General features: G+C 42.4%; 1 protein-coding gene and 1 long non-coding RNA gene across 4 annotated transcripts in view; one reads left to right on the plus strand and one right to left on the minus strand.

The window, feature by feature from the left end:
- The window catches only part of ADCY5 (adenylate cyclase 5), a 356971-nt gene that overhangs the window by 38177 nt on the left and 299740 nt on the right, over positions 1-19054 (minus strand). For all 3 annotated transcript variants that reach the window (XM_053244596.1, XM_053244603.1, XM_053244612.1), the window contains exons 11-12: positions 17649-17746; positions 3083-3170 (exon numbers count right to left, since the gene is read on the minus strand). In XM_053244596.1, coding sequence (XP_053100571.1) covers positions 3083-3170; positions 17649-17746 — 186 coding nt within the window. The remainder of the gene's footprint in view (positions 1-3082; positions 3171-17648; positions 17747-19054) is intronic.
- The window catches only part of LOC128322786 (uncharacterized), a 39825-nt gene that overhangs the window by 1021 nt on the left and 19750 nt on the right, over positions 1-19054 (plus strand). The gene's annotated exons all lie outside the window — the stretch shown is intronic.

Raw genomic sequence — 19054 nt, forward strand, 5'->3', positions numbered from 1 at the left:
ATGGTATATAATGTATTGGTATTATACAAAGGATTGATTAAATCTGCTTTGTTCTGTGTCTGAGCCAGCTGCCTTGTCCACCAGTAAAAGGATGTTCTGCCAGGTAACTCATTTTGGGGTTTAAATTCCAGTACAGATGCTGCCAGGTTCAGAGGGTTCTGCCCCATCAGAATGTGCTCTGGCCCTTCCCAGACCTGCTAGATTCTTATGTAGCTCCAACTTCTTCATCCCACCCAGGAGAGCAATATTTTTCAGGTCAAAAGTTGCTAACTTTAAATAGCTGTGGAGGTGAGTCAGGGCCTCTAAGTTGGTTGGCACTGCTATGGACATTAAAGAGGGAGAAGCATGACGATAGCAAGCAACCCAACAGGAGATGTGTCTCATATGGGACACTTTTTTAGCCTGTTTTTCAGTAAGCTTATGAAATCACCCAGCATTCTGTGTGCAACTTCACAGTGCCTGGACCAATATGAACCAAATCGGATTCAGCTGTAGGGACACATAGTAACACCTCAATGGCATAGTTTGTGATGATGTCACCCACCCTGATTAATGATGGCGGATGCATAAACTTTTGAGGCACAAGTGGGCTAACTTGTGAACCACTTAACCGATTTAAGTCAAATTTGCCACAGCTGTAAGGACACATAAGTATGCCCCAATGGCATAGTTTGTAATGATGCCATCTGCCCCAGTTCAAAATGGCAGAAGTGTGAATGTCTGAGGCGCAAGTGACTAACTTGTGAACTGTCTAACCGATTTGAACCAAATTAGGTACAGTTGTAGTAAGTGACACACAGGAACACCTCAATGGTGTAGTTTCCGCCCCTGCTAACTGAACAAAGAAGCACCTTTTAAAAAGTGGTTATTCTCTTCATTTAGCATAGGGAGAGCAACTGGCTGTATCCATCCCCAGCACAGCAACCCTCCAGTGGCTGTTGCTGGTGTCTACCTTTATGTTTTTCAGATAGTGAGCCCTTTGAGGACAGGGTGCCATCTTATGTATTTATAGCTATGTAAACCACTTTGAGAACTTGGGTTGAAGAGCGGTATATAAATATGTGTTGTTTAAGATGATGTCTTGATGTTTATGATGACGATTCAAGATGGCAGACACGTAAACCTTTGAGGCACAAGTGGGCTAACTTGTGAACCGCCCAAACAATTTGAAGCAAATTTGCTACAGCTGTAGGGACACATGCGGATGCCCCACTGGCAGTGTTTGTGATGATGTCATCTACCCCAATCCATGATGGCAGACGCGTGAACGTGTAAGGCACAAGTGAGCTAACTTGTGGACTTTCTAACAGATTTGAACCAAATTAGGTATAGTTGTAGTGAGTGACACACAGGGACACCTCAGTGGCATAGTTTGTGATTATGCATCCACCCCAATTCAAGAAGGCAAACACGTAAAATTTAAGGGGTCCTGAGGCAGAGTTTCTGAAGGCTTCTGAGAGGTTAAGTGTTGGCAAAATCCTCTTCCCAAACATCATCTGAGGACAATAGGCTGCTTGTGCAAAGTGCTCCCATTTTTGCACGCAGTGCCCTGTCTCCACAGCTCTGATAATTAAAGTTCACCATTGTGTGCACAAAAGGGCAACAGAAATATAGTCACATGCTAAGTGGTGTTTCCAGCTTTAAAGTGGGCAATAACTGCTGCCATAATGATGATTATAGCAACTTCAGTAATATGATAACTCCCTTTTAATTCAAACTCCTCATTCTCCAGAGTCACAGTGTTCTGACTGCCCCTCCGGAGAGCACCCCAGAGCCAGCAGGCCAGAAAGTTCCTTCCGTTCTTAAGACAAATCTGGTCCCCTCCACTTCTAACTATGCTCTCCATAGCCCCAGTAATCCTGATTCCGATTAATGAAAAATATGCTCTGAAGAGGCTCTTCACACAGGGCATAAAGAGAAGGCAGAGGAGCGCTTGAAGGTGACACTGATTAATCAGTTAATTAGCTAACATTAATGTTGCAATATGCAAACGAGATCTTGAAGAGATTTAATGAAGGTAACTGCTTCCTCTTGACCAAATAATGTAATTTATTCTTTGGAAAATAATCTAAAACACGTGGTTTAATTCAAGTGAGAGATGTTCTGGTAGGACAAAGGGTCTACTTCTCAGAGCTGGCAATGAATGCACAAAATCATACTGGCTCAGCCTGGATTCAAAAGGAGACTTCACACACACACACACACACACACACACACACACACACACACCTACCTGTATCCATGAAAGCTCAGATGACTTTGAGCAGAGAAAACTGATTTAGATTCATGAAGATGTGTATGTATCAGTGCTCAGACTTCAGTGATGGAAGAAAAAGCTCAAACCAGAGCTTTCCTCCACTCAATTGTTGACATCTGGAATGTATTTTGTAGGGCCATAGAGCTGTAGGCCCCAAGAGTCTAGTCCAGCCACTGGTGGTTTCCCATTTGGCCCCAAATATTGCTCTCAGTCTCATGGATATCATCCCTTAATACAGTATGTACCCTAATCACTTTCTCCCATACAAGCCAAAACATATGCAAACTACTTTCTCAAGTGTGACCAGGACGTACGTGTGTGTGTGTGTGTGTGTGTACGCACATGCAAACACACATAAAGAACTATACAGAAAGATTACTTAAAAGGATTCTTTTAAAAGGAGAGGTCTCAGCCAAAGTCTTATCTGTTGTTCATGTGCAGAATGAACAGCAGAATGTTCATGTGCAGAAGGTCTTAAAGAACCTTCCCTGTGTCTTGATTCATGGTGGAATAACTCAGCAGGCAAAGTCCATGTTGTTGGCCTTATAACCCTTGGACAATTTAACACGTTTCTCATTAAAATGAGTTGTTCACTAGAGAGCTATGGTTTAAGTAAACCAGTCTATCTAATATAAACCTTATATGCCTCCTGAAATCCTTGGAAAAAGGGAATGATACAAATGTGATCAACAGACTGGCAGACTGCTAGAGCTCTGGAAGAAGCCAGGAGGAAAATTTTATTAGTCAAATACTAAAACAAAAGCAGCACGTTTCAGTTGTAAAAACTGGAGTTGAAGCAAATACACTTAAATGAAGACTGCTCACCTTTACGCAGGAGTAAATGACTGAAACAAACACCACTGTGGTCAGGATCACAAAACAGGTCAGGTAGAAGCCCAGCATAAACATGGAGCTGAAATCAGAAAGAACAGCCATGTGGAATGTGAATAATGAATAAAATACGGTAGCTTACGTGTCCAACAGTGGAGACTCTCCCACGATGCTGCAGGGCTCTAAATCCCCCAGCAACGCTGCTGCACAGGAGGGCAGTACTGACGTTTGCATTATTATGTGCTACTTCCACTGATATTACAGAAGTAGCACACAACATATGATCATGCAAGAGTGGAAGAAGAACTGAGCAGATCACAGTTCTGTTTACATTATCAAACACGGGCAGGAAAGAAATAGTACAGAACAACAACAACAACAAATATTTATATACCGCTTTTCAACAAAAAGGTTTCCAAAGCAGTTTCACGTAGTGAAATAAATAAATAAATAAGATGGATGGATCCCTGTCCCAGTAGTGCTCACAATCTAAACAGAAATATAAGATAGACACCAGCAACAATCACTGGAGGTACCGTGCTGGGGGTGAATAGGGCTATATCTTCATAGAAAACACCATCATGTAATAACTCTGGGAGTGAACAAATTTTTTTTTTATTAGACACAGTTCTCAAGTCAGCTGTAGAGAAAACCAATTACTCTGGATGGCAGCTTAGTGAATTTGAGTATGAAAATCTTTGCAACCAAACACTGAAAGCATTCACTGAAGTGATAAACTATACTCCATTCACACTGCTCTTAATTTGCACCCTGTGCTATATTCCAAACTCAAGAAATGATTTGCATTCTCACTGGTTCTAGTTGAAAACACCCCTGCTAGAAATGATCTCATGCATGCATGTATAATTATAAAATAAGCACAATATTTTGTATTTGTTAAGCACTCAACATTACTAAGTGAGCACAGAATAAAGAAAAGGACAAACCAATTTGGGCCATTTCCTGTGCCAGTGCCTATTAATGTAAAGAATTCTCGCCTCTCCTTTTGTTTACACTGCTCTGATTATCAGCTTTCTGCAGGCTAGAGAAAAGTTTGATTTTACTGCTACAATAACCAGCACACTGAGGCTCCATTTCATAAAAGCAGATAATATTCTGCGCTTAAATCTTTTTATTTCTAAACAAAACTGAAGGAAATACATACAAACATAACATTGGGCCCATTCAAATTAATGTTAGCCCACTATCCCTTTTACATGCAATAAGGCCCAAACCCCATCACAAACATGTGATGCTGAGAATAGCCCCACACACAGAATAAAAGATCCTGGGTTTTCCTGAGGGCCAAACAAGATAAGGGGCTGGAAGAGCTGTGATTGGATAGCTCATTGTACTTTATTAAAACAGCTGCAGAGGCAGGATACGGAAGTCAACACTGGATCAGGGGAACAGTGGTGGGTTTTTAATCCCTCTCCCCGAAAGATGCTACTTGTCCTTCTAATGTACCCAAAAGCTGGATCCAATGTTCTATTGCTGAGTGTAGGCACTTCTAGGCTGTAAGGGCTTGTTCAGAATAATATCTTTAATTTGATTTTGAACATCATTGTGAAGTTTGACTGTAGAATTTATCAGTGACATTTTTTCATGTTGGCTTATTATAAAAACAACAATAAACAAAACAGATTCCCCCCTCTCCGCCACCGCTCAGCCTCATCCATAATTCAACAGCAATGATTATCACATTCGGTAATATTAAGGCTAAGCACATGAAAGCCAGCTGGGTTTCCTGCTCTTTCTTGACTACAAAGAGCAATTCCATTTGCTAATTTATTCACCAGGCTTTCATGGCATTCCTGCTGATTGTAATAAAACTACCACTCCTATTTTGCTGTTAGTTTTAGCTTCCGAACCTCTCAATGATTTCTGTTGGTAGCTCACAGAATCACGGTATTTTAGTCAGAAGAGACCTTTGACATCTTCTAATCCAACCCCCTCCTTATTGCAGATGGCATCCAGCCTCTAGAAACCTCCAGAGAAGGAGAGCCTACCACTGTGCAAGGCCGACTGTTGAATAGCTTGTATTCTCCAATGTCTAGCCTAAATGACTCCTCCAGTGTCTAGATCCTCCAATGTCTAGCCTAAATCTGCTTCCTTGTCATTTCAAGTCACTGCTTTATATCCTGCCCTCAGGAACAACAGAGAACAAACCTGCTCCACCTTCTATGTGACTGACCTTCAAATATTCAAAGGTGGCTTACATATTTCCCCTCATGTCTCATGACGAATGACACTTAAATTCTAGACACATGGCTGTAGCTGATCTTGAGCCACTTTACTTTTGTACTTTACAAAAGTACGTTTTTGTAACATGCACTTTTGTAATCTAAAGACAGGAGAGATAAAGATGAAGATGGTGACAATAAGTCTGGTGACAATATCTATGGGTCCTGAAGATGAGCAGATAATTTTGCTTCTTCTAGAAATCGCTGCAGTTTACACAACCCATTTATACAAAGCAGTTTCATTAAAGTTAATGGAGCTACTATGGAGTAGATGGGATGTGGCCCAAATTAGCTGAAAGAATGCAGGTGGAAATGTTGTTTCAAATGTGTCAACAATGAAAATCTGAAGTTTGAATGAACACTGAGCTAATTGTAATAGGAATTAGGGTTGCCAAGACTTGAAGTATTAAATGGTTGGCACCCGTGTGGAGCCTGGAGGCAAAAGCCCTCTGGGCCATTACAGGTGGATCCCAGTGTGGATCTGGTGATGAAACCATGGAGCACAGCCCAGTGTTTTATGGTGGGCCCAGAAGTGGAGACTATTTCTAGGGACTGACACTACAGACAAATTAGTTTAATATTCACTTCATCTTTCCAGGGAATGAGGTTGTGTAAAGAAGGCCTGGGGATAATTCTCAGTATCTTCTCTACACAATTCCTAGAAATGTCTCGTGGAAGCCATGATAATATCACTGGGGGGGAAATGACTATAAATGTGTGCAGAAGGATATAACTGGGGAAAAGATTTCCCCAAGGAATTTACTCCGAAGCTTCACAGTTGCTCATAGCTGTTAGGAGAAAAATAAAATGATGTTTCTGATGACATGTAGTGCATGTTTTAATTTTGGCTGTAGATATGACTGCCATAATACCAGCTGTCAATAACTCGCTAGTCTGAACCACTAGTAAGTAAAGATCTGGCCTGTTAAGTTTTATTATGTGTAAACATGATAACTGGGTACTGTTTCACAGTTCATAATCAGAAGAGCCAAACTACAGCTAGGATGAAAATACATCAGGGATTTCTACACTTTCTGAAAATAATGACTTAGTTAAAAACTTGCAGCATTCTTGGCTACCTGCAGAACTGGATACAGCATAGGGCATCATCACCATTGCACTGCTCTGAAATGCCTAAGGTACATCCAATCTTACTATGCAAACTTATTATGGGGGTCAGGTGAGCCAGCAACTGACAACAGGCAGCTGTGTAGCCCATGATATCTGAGGGTTCCAACTGTTGGAGCAGTTGGCAGCATCAGCTCTCAGCTGTAATGTCTCATAGTGACCACTGGGGGAGGGGTTAGGGTCATGGATAAAAGTGCTGAACTCCTCCCCTCTTTGTTCTTCCAGTCTTCATTTTGTCTCTCCAGAGATGGCTGTTTGTTTTGGTCTCTCTCTTCAGCCATGAGCCATAGCTGAAATTAAGCTGCAGGCTTTTTCACATTCATTTGTAACCCCTTCTTTAAATAAATCCATGTAGTTCTTCAGTACTGAAGAACTGTCTCAAGATCTCTTGCTTTGCTGCTTTCTCACCAAACTAGTTTTGCTTTGCTATTTGGGGACTGAACTACCATTCTTGATTCTCAACAAGCTGAGAATCAGATCCAGCTCAATCTCTAAACCATGCTGCTCTTCTGATACTCAAGGGACTAGTGGGAAGGGTTGATCATATTACGTGACGCTGGCACCCTTGTTGAGAAGGGTCTAATGCTGCATTCAGTCTTAGCAGCAGGACCCTTTCCCTGAGATTCCATCACATCATAGATCTGATGAACAAAAGGTTTCTCAGCCTTTGGTCTCCAGATGTTGTTGAACTATGTTGAACAATGGCTGAATATTCTGCCATTTCTCAGGGCAAAACTGGAGGTGGTGAAGGAGATCTGTACTATGTTTTTGTTTTGCTAATCAGCAGCTCTTGAATCTGTTATGAAGAGTGGGGAAATGATGCTCTGGGAGAGAGCATTTAATCCAGTCCTCCCCTGACCTTTCCCCAATATAAATCTCCCCAAAACTACAATACAAAGTGGGGGAGAGACAGGTACAGATGTCCTTCCTGCCTTCCTCTTCGAAAACCTAATAGCAGCTTCAGGGGAAGGACATTTCTGTAGGGCAAAGGGCACAGGAGGAAAGGTCTTCTTCCATCTTCCAGAGTTCTAATCATGAACCTCCCAGCTTATGTTTGTTTCTCAAAGGTTAAAGTAAATGGATGAAGATTAACAATTTTTTATTTGTGCAATGCCTGGTATATGTGTTATTTTGCACATGCAGAAATCAGGGGGCACACTGCAGCAATAGGCTCAGAAGATCTCTCCCCCCCACACACACACCTCCTAGATATTAAGACTGAATCTTTTGGCACTGCCTGGATTTGTGTTTATTCCTTTATCAGGCAAAAACACAAGTCCTGAGATGAACTTCAAAATGGGAGCTCTGCCCAAGTCAAGTGAGAATTTCCAAGTGTTGACTCTTAGCTAGTATGCAAGATTTGCAGCAAATATTCTCAAATCTGTGCTGCCAAGTTGCACAGCTTGTCAAAAAAAAAAAAAAAGATGACTTGAAATCTATCCAAACATCACTTAAACAACCAATCAAACAAACAAAATAAGATAAATATTTCTCTTTGACTTTCAGTGAATTCTTTACTAGCTGCAACATTTATCACATTTCAGTTCTAGTGGTATATCTTTCCTAGCACTATGGATAGGATGGCAAAACCTTAACTGGCAAACTAACGGCAAGAAGAAGAAAATGAAGTGTTAAAAGCATCTACAAAAGTGGAAGTGCAGGGATTACACAGTAGATCACATACCCATAAAAATCGTTTGCGTTCATTGAATTATACTGGCACAATACTGCCAGTGTAGTTAAGCTGGAGAGTGTTTTCAACATTCCACCATTATAAGCCCTGAACATTCTATTGTTTATAAAATCAAAACCATTTGTGTGATCTGCCTGGCCATCAGCACACATTCACTAGGGGACAAGTGACACCTCCCCTGCAAATTTGGTGAAGATCTGTTGGGAAATGGCTTAGATAGAGCAGTTCGATTTTTCTCTTTTGAACATGGGTTTAATGAGTTGGCAACATTTTTTCAGACTGCTATTTAAATGATTTTGTAGTCTATTTGCATCATTTCAGCCTTTAGACTGCATGCCAGAAAAAGTGCCTTTTTGTATATCCCTCTGGGACCCAATTGATTGCTATTTTACAATTGATCCTCAAAGTTGGGTTTTAAGAGGCCGAAAAACCCATTTTTAGCGCTATCGGAGTCTGTGCAGTAGCAAGTTTAAGGTTACAGTGCCTCAAAGTTGGGGTTTAAGAGGCCGAAACAATCATTTTTAGTGCTATCGGAGTCTGTGCAGTAGCAAGTTTGAGGTTACAGTGCCCACAGTGCTGCCCACAATAAATGTGGTGGCAGACTGCCATGCTCCCACCTCCACTCGCCCCAGCAATGTGGTGGCTGACTGCCATGCTCCCGCCTCCACTCGCCCCTGCTGGCTACCCCAACCTCCGCCCCCAGGGCTCAGAAGGCCTCCACGCACGCATGGAGTCCATTTGAGCCCTGTGGGAGGGGCAGTTGGCAGGGAAAGCTCCCACCCGCTGTTCCATTCCAGCACACTCTCTTCACCCATTCAGGAGTGCACTTTGACCTGGTCCCTGGGCCTGGCAAGCCGGTGTTCCCTGCAGCTGTCCCGGCCTCTGACCCCAGAGCTCAGATGGCCTCCGCACATGCACAGAGGCAATTTGATTCCTGGAGGTGGAGGCCGATGCAGCCAGCAAGGAATGCTGGCTTGCTGGGGGCCAGGGTGAGGTATACGCCCAAACAGGTGGGTGGGTGTGCCTCTGCATGAGCCTGTGTGTGTGCCTCTAAATCTGTGTGCACCTGTGTGTGTGCCTCTGAGTCTGCACATGGGCAATTGGATTCCTGGGGGTGGACATCAGGGCAGCTGGCAGAAAACGCTGGCTTGCCAGGGGCCAAGGTGATGCACGGACCCGAACAGGTGAGAGTGTGAGTGTGCCTCTGTGTGTGCCTGTGTATGTGCCTCTGTGTCTGCGTGTGCCTCTGTGGATGTGCCTATGTATGTGTACCTGTGCACATTTCTCGGTGCATGCCTGTGTGCATGTGTGCCTGTGCGTCTCTATGTCACTTGTGCACAACTTTTTTACACTATTTTGCTGATAACACCTTCCTGTAGGAAATTAAATCAAGCAGCAGAACTGTGAGGTTTATGGGAAATTTCTGGGAAGATAATCGGTAGTTTTGGACATGGTTGTTAAAGGATTTGTTATTCTTAATTAATGGGGTGGGTATGTTCAAGAAAAAGAAAAAATTGGAGTATAAATTTAAAGTGAACACTGTTTCTTATTGTATCCTTATTCACTGCTGAATAAGGTGGGATCATACTGTTACTATTACTGCATCTACTAATTTCATTTACTTGTGTTTTTTCCAGGTGGAGAGGAGTGTGACTTTATCTTAGTTGAAAGCTTTACAAAGTTTTTGTTGCTTAACATCAGGAAGTTCTACCTTGTGGTTTGGTTAGGCTCTTCCCCATTGTGTCTAATCATATTTTCCTTTTTAAAACACCTGGAAATTCAGTAATACAAAAACCTTCTGTTTAAAATGTGAGTCAAGCTGCTTTACACTTTTCACTCCTGTTCTAAAAAGAATGGAAATTGCAGGTTAAGGTGCCCATCATAACTTCCAAACCATATAAGCTATAAAGAAGCCGTACAGTCTGGTATATTTATTTATTTATTTAAAATATTTCTATACCGCCAAAAATCTGCATCTCTGGGTGGTTTACAATTGCGTCTCTGGGCAGTCTATGATGATGGCTTTAGAAATGAAGCTCGATGCCCCCACACTTTGCCTTGATCAGAGATGTATCAGGCAGAAATTCATTAGGGGCATCTCTAGGAAGTGATTAGGGAAACTGCACCTGTTAAATGTCTGCCTCGATGCATCGCTCCCTAGCCCAATGTCCAACTGAAAGACCAAGGCAAACTGTGGGTACATGGAGCCTCATTGCTAAAGCCGTCATCATGCACCAGACTGTACACATTCTTTACAGATTATTTGGCATAAAGTTCAGTGGCGCAGCAGGGAAATGCTTGACTAACAAGCATAAGGTTGTGGGTTCAAATCCCCGCTGCTACTATATCGGGCAGCAGTGATATAGGAAGATGCTGAAAGGCATCATCTCATACTGCATGGGAGGAGGCAATGGTAAACCTCTCCTGTATTCTACCAAAGAAAACCACAGGGCTCTGTGGGTGCCAAGAGGCGAAATCGACTAGACATAAGAACATAAAAACAGCCTTGCTGGATCAGGCCCAAGGCCCATCTAGTCCAGCATCCTGTTTTACATAGTGGACCACCAGATGCCGCTGGAAACCTACAGGCAGGAGTTGAGGGCATCCCCTCTCTTCTGCTGTTACTCCTCTGCAACAGGTACTCAGAGGCATCCTGCCTTTGAGGCTGAAGGTAGCCTATAGGCCTCTGACTAGTAGCCATTGCTAGACCTCTCCTCGATGAAGTTATCTAAACCCCTCTTAAAGCTATCCAAGTTGTTGGCTGTCACTACATCTTGTGGCAGAGAATTCCACAAGTTGATTATGCGTTGTGTGAAAAAGTATCCCTGTTTGTTGGTCCTAGATTTCTTGACAATCAATTTCTTGGGATGACCCCTGGTTCTAGTGTTATGTGACAGGGAGAAGAATTTCTCTCTATCCACTTTCTCCACACCATGCATGATTTTAGAGACCTCTATAATGTCTCCCCGCAGTCATCTTTTTTCTAAACTAAATAGCCCCAGGTGTTGTAGACTTGCCTCATAAGAAAGGTGCTCTAGGCCCCTGATCATCTTGGTTGCCCTCTTCTGCACCTTTTCCAGTTCTACAATGTTCTTTTTTAGATATGGTGACCAGAATTGTATGCAGTACTCCAGATGTGGCCGCACCATGGTTTTGAATAAGGGCATTATACTATTCACAGTTTTATTTTCAATCCCCTTTCTAATGATCCCTAGCATGGAATTGGCCTTTTTCACAGATGCCACACATTGAGTGGACACTTTCAACAACCTGTCCACTATGACCTGAAGATCCCTCTCCTGGTCAGTCACTGGCAGCTCAGATCCCATCAGCATATACTTGAAGTTGGGGTTTTTCGTCCCAATGTGTATCACTGCAAACTTGCCAACATTGAACCGCATTTGCCATTTTGACGCCCACTCCCTCAGTTTGGAGAGATCCTTTTGGAGCTCCTCACAATCTGTTTTGGATTTCACTACCCGAAGGAATATCATCTGCAAATTTGGCCACCTCACTGCGTACCTCTATTTCTAGATCATGTATGAATACATTAAAAAGCACTGGTACCAGTACAGATCCCTGGAGGACCCCACTCCTTACTTCCCTCCATTGTGAAAACTCTCCATTTATCCCTACCTGGTTTCCTATCCTTCAATCAGTTAGCAATCCACGCATGTACTTGTGGCGATGCTGACCAAGGCTGCAGGGAGGCACGCTGCAGCCCTGTGTTCCCGCTTTTTCTAAGAGTGCCAGTGGGGAAGAAGCGGCGGGGTGGGGGCTGGCAGGTGGGCAGTGCCTCCCCTGCCCCTTAAAGAACCCCCTTACAGCTAAACGGTTCCATGCATGCACATCCCTAGTCACTATCCCTGATAAAGTGTGCCCAGGGCTACTGATTAACATGGGCTGTAGACAATCTATCAAATCTACTACCCTGTCCCTGGCTGCTGCTGGAACTGGCCAACTATATCCAACATGCAACATGGGAACTGGGAGGCCACTGGGGGACTTGCGGGTTGTAAGGTCCACAAAGCCTCAAGGTCTGCATCAGCTCTGGATGCAGATTAAGCTCTATCCCTCTATCTCTACCCAGGTAATCGGAAATGTCTGCCAGTAAGTGCAATAGGTATAAAATTGCAGTTATGGTGGAGAGCACCATGCAAACAAGAACTATGAACTTCAGCATGTTAAATGCACTTATGAAGCTACCTTTGAACCTCCAGACAACAAGGGGAGGCACTCAAGCCTATTCATTCAAAATGAGTAGTGTTATGTGAAGTTACGCATGGGACATATTCTGGCAAAGAGTCGAGGTGAAGATGAGTCTACCAAAGATGTATTGCTTAGGGTCCATCACATCCTGGCATATTAAGATAAATGCAGCACACGGGAAAGAGAGTCATTTTGAAGCACGTGCATTTTCAACAGAGCCTCAGAAACATGGGCTGACATGTTCTGTAGCGAAACATGGCTGGTGCAAACCTGGCCACACTGCTGCAGGGCTCTAACACACATGGCGACGCTGCTGCACAAGAGGGCTGTTTAGGTACAGTTTACTCCTGCAGGATTGTATTCGTAGCTTGCATGAGACTTGTGTTATTCCTGATGCAAGTACTGCACCATCTACAGTCATACAAGGGTGATCTAAGAGGAACCAGCCTTCTTAGGTTGCAGCAACTCCATCTGTGTTAGAGCCCCACAGTGGCATGGACAGGTCTGTACCTCCTGCATTTTGCTGCAAAACATATCAGCCACTGTTTTTTATCTAGGCAGGAATCCTGAGAAGTCCAGTCCATACACTGAAAAAAACGACGGCAGTCCTTTCACATTTACATTGGCTTTTCTACATTGGGAAATACCCACTCATTCTTTGCAACCCTTGTTCAGATCTTTTTTTAGTGAAAGTGAAGCGCCTGGGGGCTGCTTATGAGGGAGAACAAAAACAGTTTCAAGAGGGCTTTCTGGCAAAGGTGAAAATAATTTTCATAGCTAGATTAATGCCTGCAGACCATGGAATTTGGGTCAGTTTCCTTTACTTTTCTCCACCCTCTCTGTCTTTTCCACACTGAATATTAAATGGCAAGAAGCCAGTCTCTAGAGGGGATCATTATATAAAATGGCTGGGGCGGATTACTAGATTGGCTGTAGGAATAGAATATTTCCTTGTTTCAGAAGGAGGGTGTGACAAAGTGAGTGTCTTTGCGTAGAAGATGCGAGGAACATAGTTGCTGCTGCTGCTGCTGAGAGTTGGGCTCCTCTAGACCTCTGAAGCTGCTCCCTTTACTGGGTAGCTTTTCTTCTTGGATCAAAAGTACAAGGAGCACTCCATCAAAACTGCCTTGTAAGAAGTAAATCCACTTTTACTTCAAGTGTTCTGGATGGCTTGTGCGAAGGCAGTGGAATGATGAATAGTCTGCACTTAGCATTTAGTTTTACTGCTTTTACTTTAAAAAAACCCTATTAAATATATTATATAACTTTAAATTAAAACATCCTAGGCCACATGTATTGCTGCTTTGCTGTTTTGCATTGAATAATTATGCACGATAAACATTTATGGGTACTGTATCAGCACAAACTGGCCCAGGGTCCAGTTACACTGGATGCATTCTATACCTCCTGGCAACTCTCTCTGTTTTATGTGGAGGGAGGCTCAAGTCACAACTAGCTAAATATCCTAAAAATATGGAGTTTTAAAATGTTTGGTTTATTAGAACACAACCCTTACTATTTCTGTGGATGAATTTGCATTTTATCAATGACGGCCTTGCAGTGTCTCAGATTATACTTCTTTCTTTCTTCATTCTTCAGTTTTAGCTTATTTTCCTTAAGGAAAGTAAGCTCAGGAGATCAGCCAGCATTGTGTGTGTGTGTGTGTGCGCATGCGCGCCCAAATCAACTTCTCAATGCCCAGACTAATATGAAAATTTGGTACAGTTGTAGTGACACATAGGGACACCTCCATGGCACAGTTTGTGATGATGTCATCCACCCCAATTCAAGATGGCAGACACGGAAACATTTGAGGCACAAGTGGGCTAATTTGTGAACCACCTAATCGATTTGAACTAAATTTGCAACAGCTATAGGGATACATAGGGACTCCTCTATAGTATAGTTTTTAATGATGTCATCCACCCCAGTTAAAGATTGCGGATGTGTGAATGTTTGAGGCACAAGAGAGCTAACTTGTGGACCGTCTAACTGATTTGGACCAAATTTGGAACAGCTGTAGGGACACATAGGAACACCTCAAGAGCGTCGTTTGTGATTATGTCATCCACCCCATTCAAGATCGTGGATGTATGACCATTTCAGGCATAACTGGGTTAACTTGTAAAGATGCTAATTATCAATTAAAATTATAGTAAAAGGAAATTAGGCAGATTAGTTCTTACTGGAACCACTTGTACTTTTATGCTTTTTGTCATTCATCACAAATGGAAAAATTCCATTTTAAAAAAAATCTGGGCACAGGCTTTGCTCTTAGGGACAGTTCTTATGATATTTTAAAAATCAGAGAAGTACATATCCATGTTTGAATACTCGCACAAATATAACTGCAATTAGAAAAGAGTGTCTGTTTTGTAGAGAAAACACCAGAAAAATAAGTTGAGACCTTGTATCAGAAACAGATGAATGAGATAGTTTTCCAATATTACTAAGATGGCTGTGTGCATCTGTAAGTAACATGATAAGTATCTCTCTTTCTGTGATATTGGACAGTTTCTGAAAAACCTCGGTAAAGTGAAAAATCCTGTGAAATTGTTAGAATTGAATGGAAATCAAGGACTTATTATCTTAAGCCGCCTAGATGCTGAGCTCAGTGAAAGCGAACAATTTTAGTAGCTTTTAATCACACATTAAAGGGCAGAGATCAATCTAAATGTAGCTGCAACCCTCCTTTGGATTTCCCTTCACTTTTCCAAGATGGAACTAGCGACATTGTAGATTATTTATTTTTGGCTCCTACTACTTTGTGAGAACAGTTCTGTCTTTTGTTGCACAAGAACAACAGGCCAAGATTATAATGCACTAGTTAAAGGCCTGTGACATTTCACAGAGTTGGGTGGACCATATGGCTATTTGGTGATGGTGGAATCAAGTCCTTCCCCTTTCCATGCACAATTCCCTACCATCAATTGTCCTAACTTCCTGGCTTTAGCCCTCCTGCTTCCTCTACATCTGCCCCTCCTCTACTCAACCTCACCATTCCCCAAATCTCCTCCTTTGCACTTTTCTGAACCTGTTTCCTTGGTTGGTAGAAGCGGAAGGAAAGATGGTGTAAATACACCACTTCCATCCACTCTCATCCCAACAACCCTTGAATTGCCTTTGGAAGGGGAAAAAGGGAGGCATTGCATCTCTGTGTTGCTTCCTTCCCACTCTTGAGTTGGGAGGGCATGAAGTATTCTCAGTCTTCCTCCCCATCTCCCAACCCAGGAACTGATATGGGGCAAGGAAGGAAGCAGTATATCTGATAACCAGCTGCCTCCTCACTTTGTCACACTTTGAGAGAGAGAGAGAGAGAGAGAGAGAGAGAGAGAGAGAGAGAGAGAGAGAGAGAGAGAGAGAGCACTGTTGCTTTTAGAGCTATTGATTTTTCACTCTGACATGCTTAAGCACAGTCTCTCCTACATAAGGGGCAGGGACCGGAAGAGACCATAAAAGGTGAGAGACCGGAAGATGGAGTATGAGAAGGGCCTTTCTTCATTCCTGTCCCTTTTAAAATAGAAATGCCTTCTTGAAATGCAAGAAGTTAAACTCTCCTTCTTGAAGGTCATCTTATTAATACCCTACATTTCTCAACAGTTAACTGGCTTTGAACTGAATGCAATTTAATACAATAATAGACATCCCAATGTGGCTTAAAGTTTGGAGGATATTTAATGGACACAACACTACAAATGAGATTAGCTGAAGCACAATCCAGAGGGAATAAAATAACTGATTCAAAACCTGGGTACGCTGTACCCTGGTACAGGGAAAATGAGACTGTGCCAACTAGCTCTGCCCTCAGTGTCAACATACTACTTAGCTATGCCCCTTGTGTACCCAGGTTCAGTATCTGTGAAGGAGCAGCCAGTTCAGACACGCGACCTGCCAGCATATGCAGTAAGGATGGGGTTGTGTGCCCGTCATGACATCAACAGAGAATGTCCCAACATATTCTCAATGTGTCCTTTTAGTCATCTGAACTGCCCCTCTATAGTCCCTGTTGAAACATGCAGTTAAGCATTCAGATGAACAGCCCCCTCACACAATAAAGGGACACACAGAGAGCGCACTGCAACATGTTGATGTCATGGTGAGTGTATTCTTGGTGTGATACCAACCTTATTGTGTGTGACAGTGGGCATCTTGTCCAAACTGGCTTAGTTCAGCAATGGAGCTGGGGACATTTCACCAAGTGCAATTTAGTGCACTGTAACTCCCAGGGTTCTAAATTGCAAATATGACTTTCTCTGTGTTCAGTGCTGCCCTCCCCTCCTCAAAAAAAAACCCTGAACCCAGGGACATGGCCATTAAGTATGTCAGTGCTGGGGAGATGGCTAGCCTGTTCCTGTTCCCCTGTACAAAAGATATATTCTAACTAGCTGCAACAATACCAACAGAACCAAAAGCCTTTCTCGCAAAATATCACTAAAGCCTTGTACAGCCTTCGGTGGTTGGTTAATACGAAATCTACTTTGTCTTAACTTTCCCAGTTTTAGATATAATTGTATTTTAAATCTTTTTTGATTTTTATCTAATGTACTGTTTATATTGTGCTGGTCGGTGACGGTAACAATAAAGACTATGCCTATGAGCCTTTCCTTTCAATTTCACAATAGCACACCATTTCAGGCATAGTCATGGTGGCAGAGCCCAGTCTCTGTGCACCCAATACCTATGCGCTGGTTGGAATGTGCGAGTAAGTATCTCTGCACATGTTTTGGCCAAATTTGTGAATGTCAGGTGTAGAGAGAGGGTGGGTATAGGATTATGATTCCCACCCCATGTGGAAAAAAATAATCAAAATGAATGTCTGCACAGAGCTCTCACAGCATCATTTCCTGTACAAGCCATACTGAACTGATGTACAGTTGCAGTGCATAAGACTTCTAAAATTAAGATTATTTTGAGAACCTTTCCATTTGGAAATATTGGTCTATCTGTATTAGGAGGTAACAAGGACCTTCCTCCTTGATTGGAAAGACTATTCACAAATCCAAATATAGTTAAACAAAGAAATTAAAGGGAAATATGTGATAACATGTAAACCAGATTTATTTTTTTTTTGCTAGGCACATTGTTAAACCCCTCTGAGATGCAGAGAGTGAGGACATGGGTCAGGGCCTTCTTGGTGGTAGTGCCAGATTGTGGAACTTCCAGCTCAGGAGAACTGATACCACCTCATCGAGGGCTGATCCATGTACTGAAGTGCAGTGCAGTAAAGCCAGAGATGATTTAAAAAAGAAGTCAAATCATTCAAGAAAAGGTATAAAGATGTACTCACTGTGGCACAATTGTGATTTGAACAAAGCAGACAAAGAGGAAGACTAGGGAGGCACAAGCCACATATGCACCAAATCGATCATCCACTTGCTTGGAGTACTGCAAGGAAGTAAACTATATGTCACCCACTACATTTTACAGTAAATCCCTTTATACAACTTTCTTAACCAAGTTAGTTCTGCTTTCGTTGGTCACCTGCAAAAATATTTCAGAATGGCAATAGGGACATAATTTGAAATTATCTTTATAGGCACCCCAACTATTCATATTTTTGAGGAAGAGGCTGGAAAGGAGAACAGTAAACAGCAAGCAAACATACACACTCACACACACACACACACCCTGAATCAATTGCTTCAAGGATCCCCTGAATATTTCCTCTGGTGCATGTTTCAGAAAATAACCAGATAATGAGGATGTTTACACACAACATTTTGACAAGCTTTAAAAAGTAACTGTTTTCTAATAGCGGTAAAGAAATGATGAAAATGGGCAAAAGTCAATTAGGAGCCCCTGGTGGCGCAGTGGTAAAACTGCTGCCCTGTAACCAGAAGGTTACAAGTTTGATCCTGACCAGGGGCTCAAGGTTGACTCAGCCTTCCATCCTTCCGAGGTCGGTAAAATGAGTACCCAGAATGTTGGGGGCAATATGCTAAATCATTGTAAACCGCTTAGAGAGCTCTGGCTATAGAGCGGTATATAAATGTAAGTGCTATTGCTATTGCTATTGCTATTACAGGATACTGACTAATGATAGAGGAATAGACAAACCTTCAAAAGAACAACTTATTCAATGTTCCTTACCTGTTGAAATATATGATGGCCTAGGCAAATGCAATAAGTAAATCTGAAAACTAGCTCAAATTAATGAATAACTTCTCCCAACACACTCTATTTAATTACATGCTGTTTGTTATTCATATTACGTATGAATAACAATTACGTATACTGTTTGTAGTATATGTAAGCAGCCCATGTACTCTCTTAATACAATGCACAACCCATGAATATGCAATAGAGGTGATAAGCAGTATCTACATCAATTCATAGGGAGCAAACAGTATCAAATGTGTAGAATGGATAAAAAAGAAACTGAGAACCAAAGGTAGATGTCGTAGTGACAGATGGATGTCTTCAAACTTGGATGTCTTCCAGTCATGTGCAATATAGGGATGCAATTTAAAGTGGAAAAAGGAAAGGGTGCATATCTAGGGGATGCAGAGCACTCCCACCTCCTGCAGCCCATCGCCCAAGGTTATTTTCCATTCCTGTGTTGGGTTCAGATACTGCAAGTGAGTTCTGCGGGGAGAAAAGCAATTGGAGCGGGGGAGGGGGAGAGTGGTGGATACTGAGGATCCAACACGTTCCACCCATGTGCCCACTTTGAGCTTTAAATGGCTCTTCTGC

The sequence above is a fragment of the Hemicordylus capensis genome, chromosome 1, assembly GCF_027244095.1.
Source record: "Hemicordylus capensis ecotype Gifberg chromosome 1, rHemCap1.1.pri, whole genome shotgun sequence".
Lineage (NCBI taxonomy): Eukaryota > Metazoa > Chordata > Lepidosauria > Squamata > Cordylidae > Hemicordylus > Hemicordylus capensis.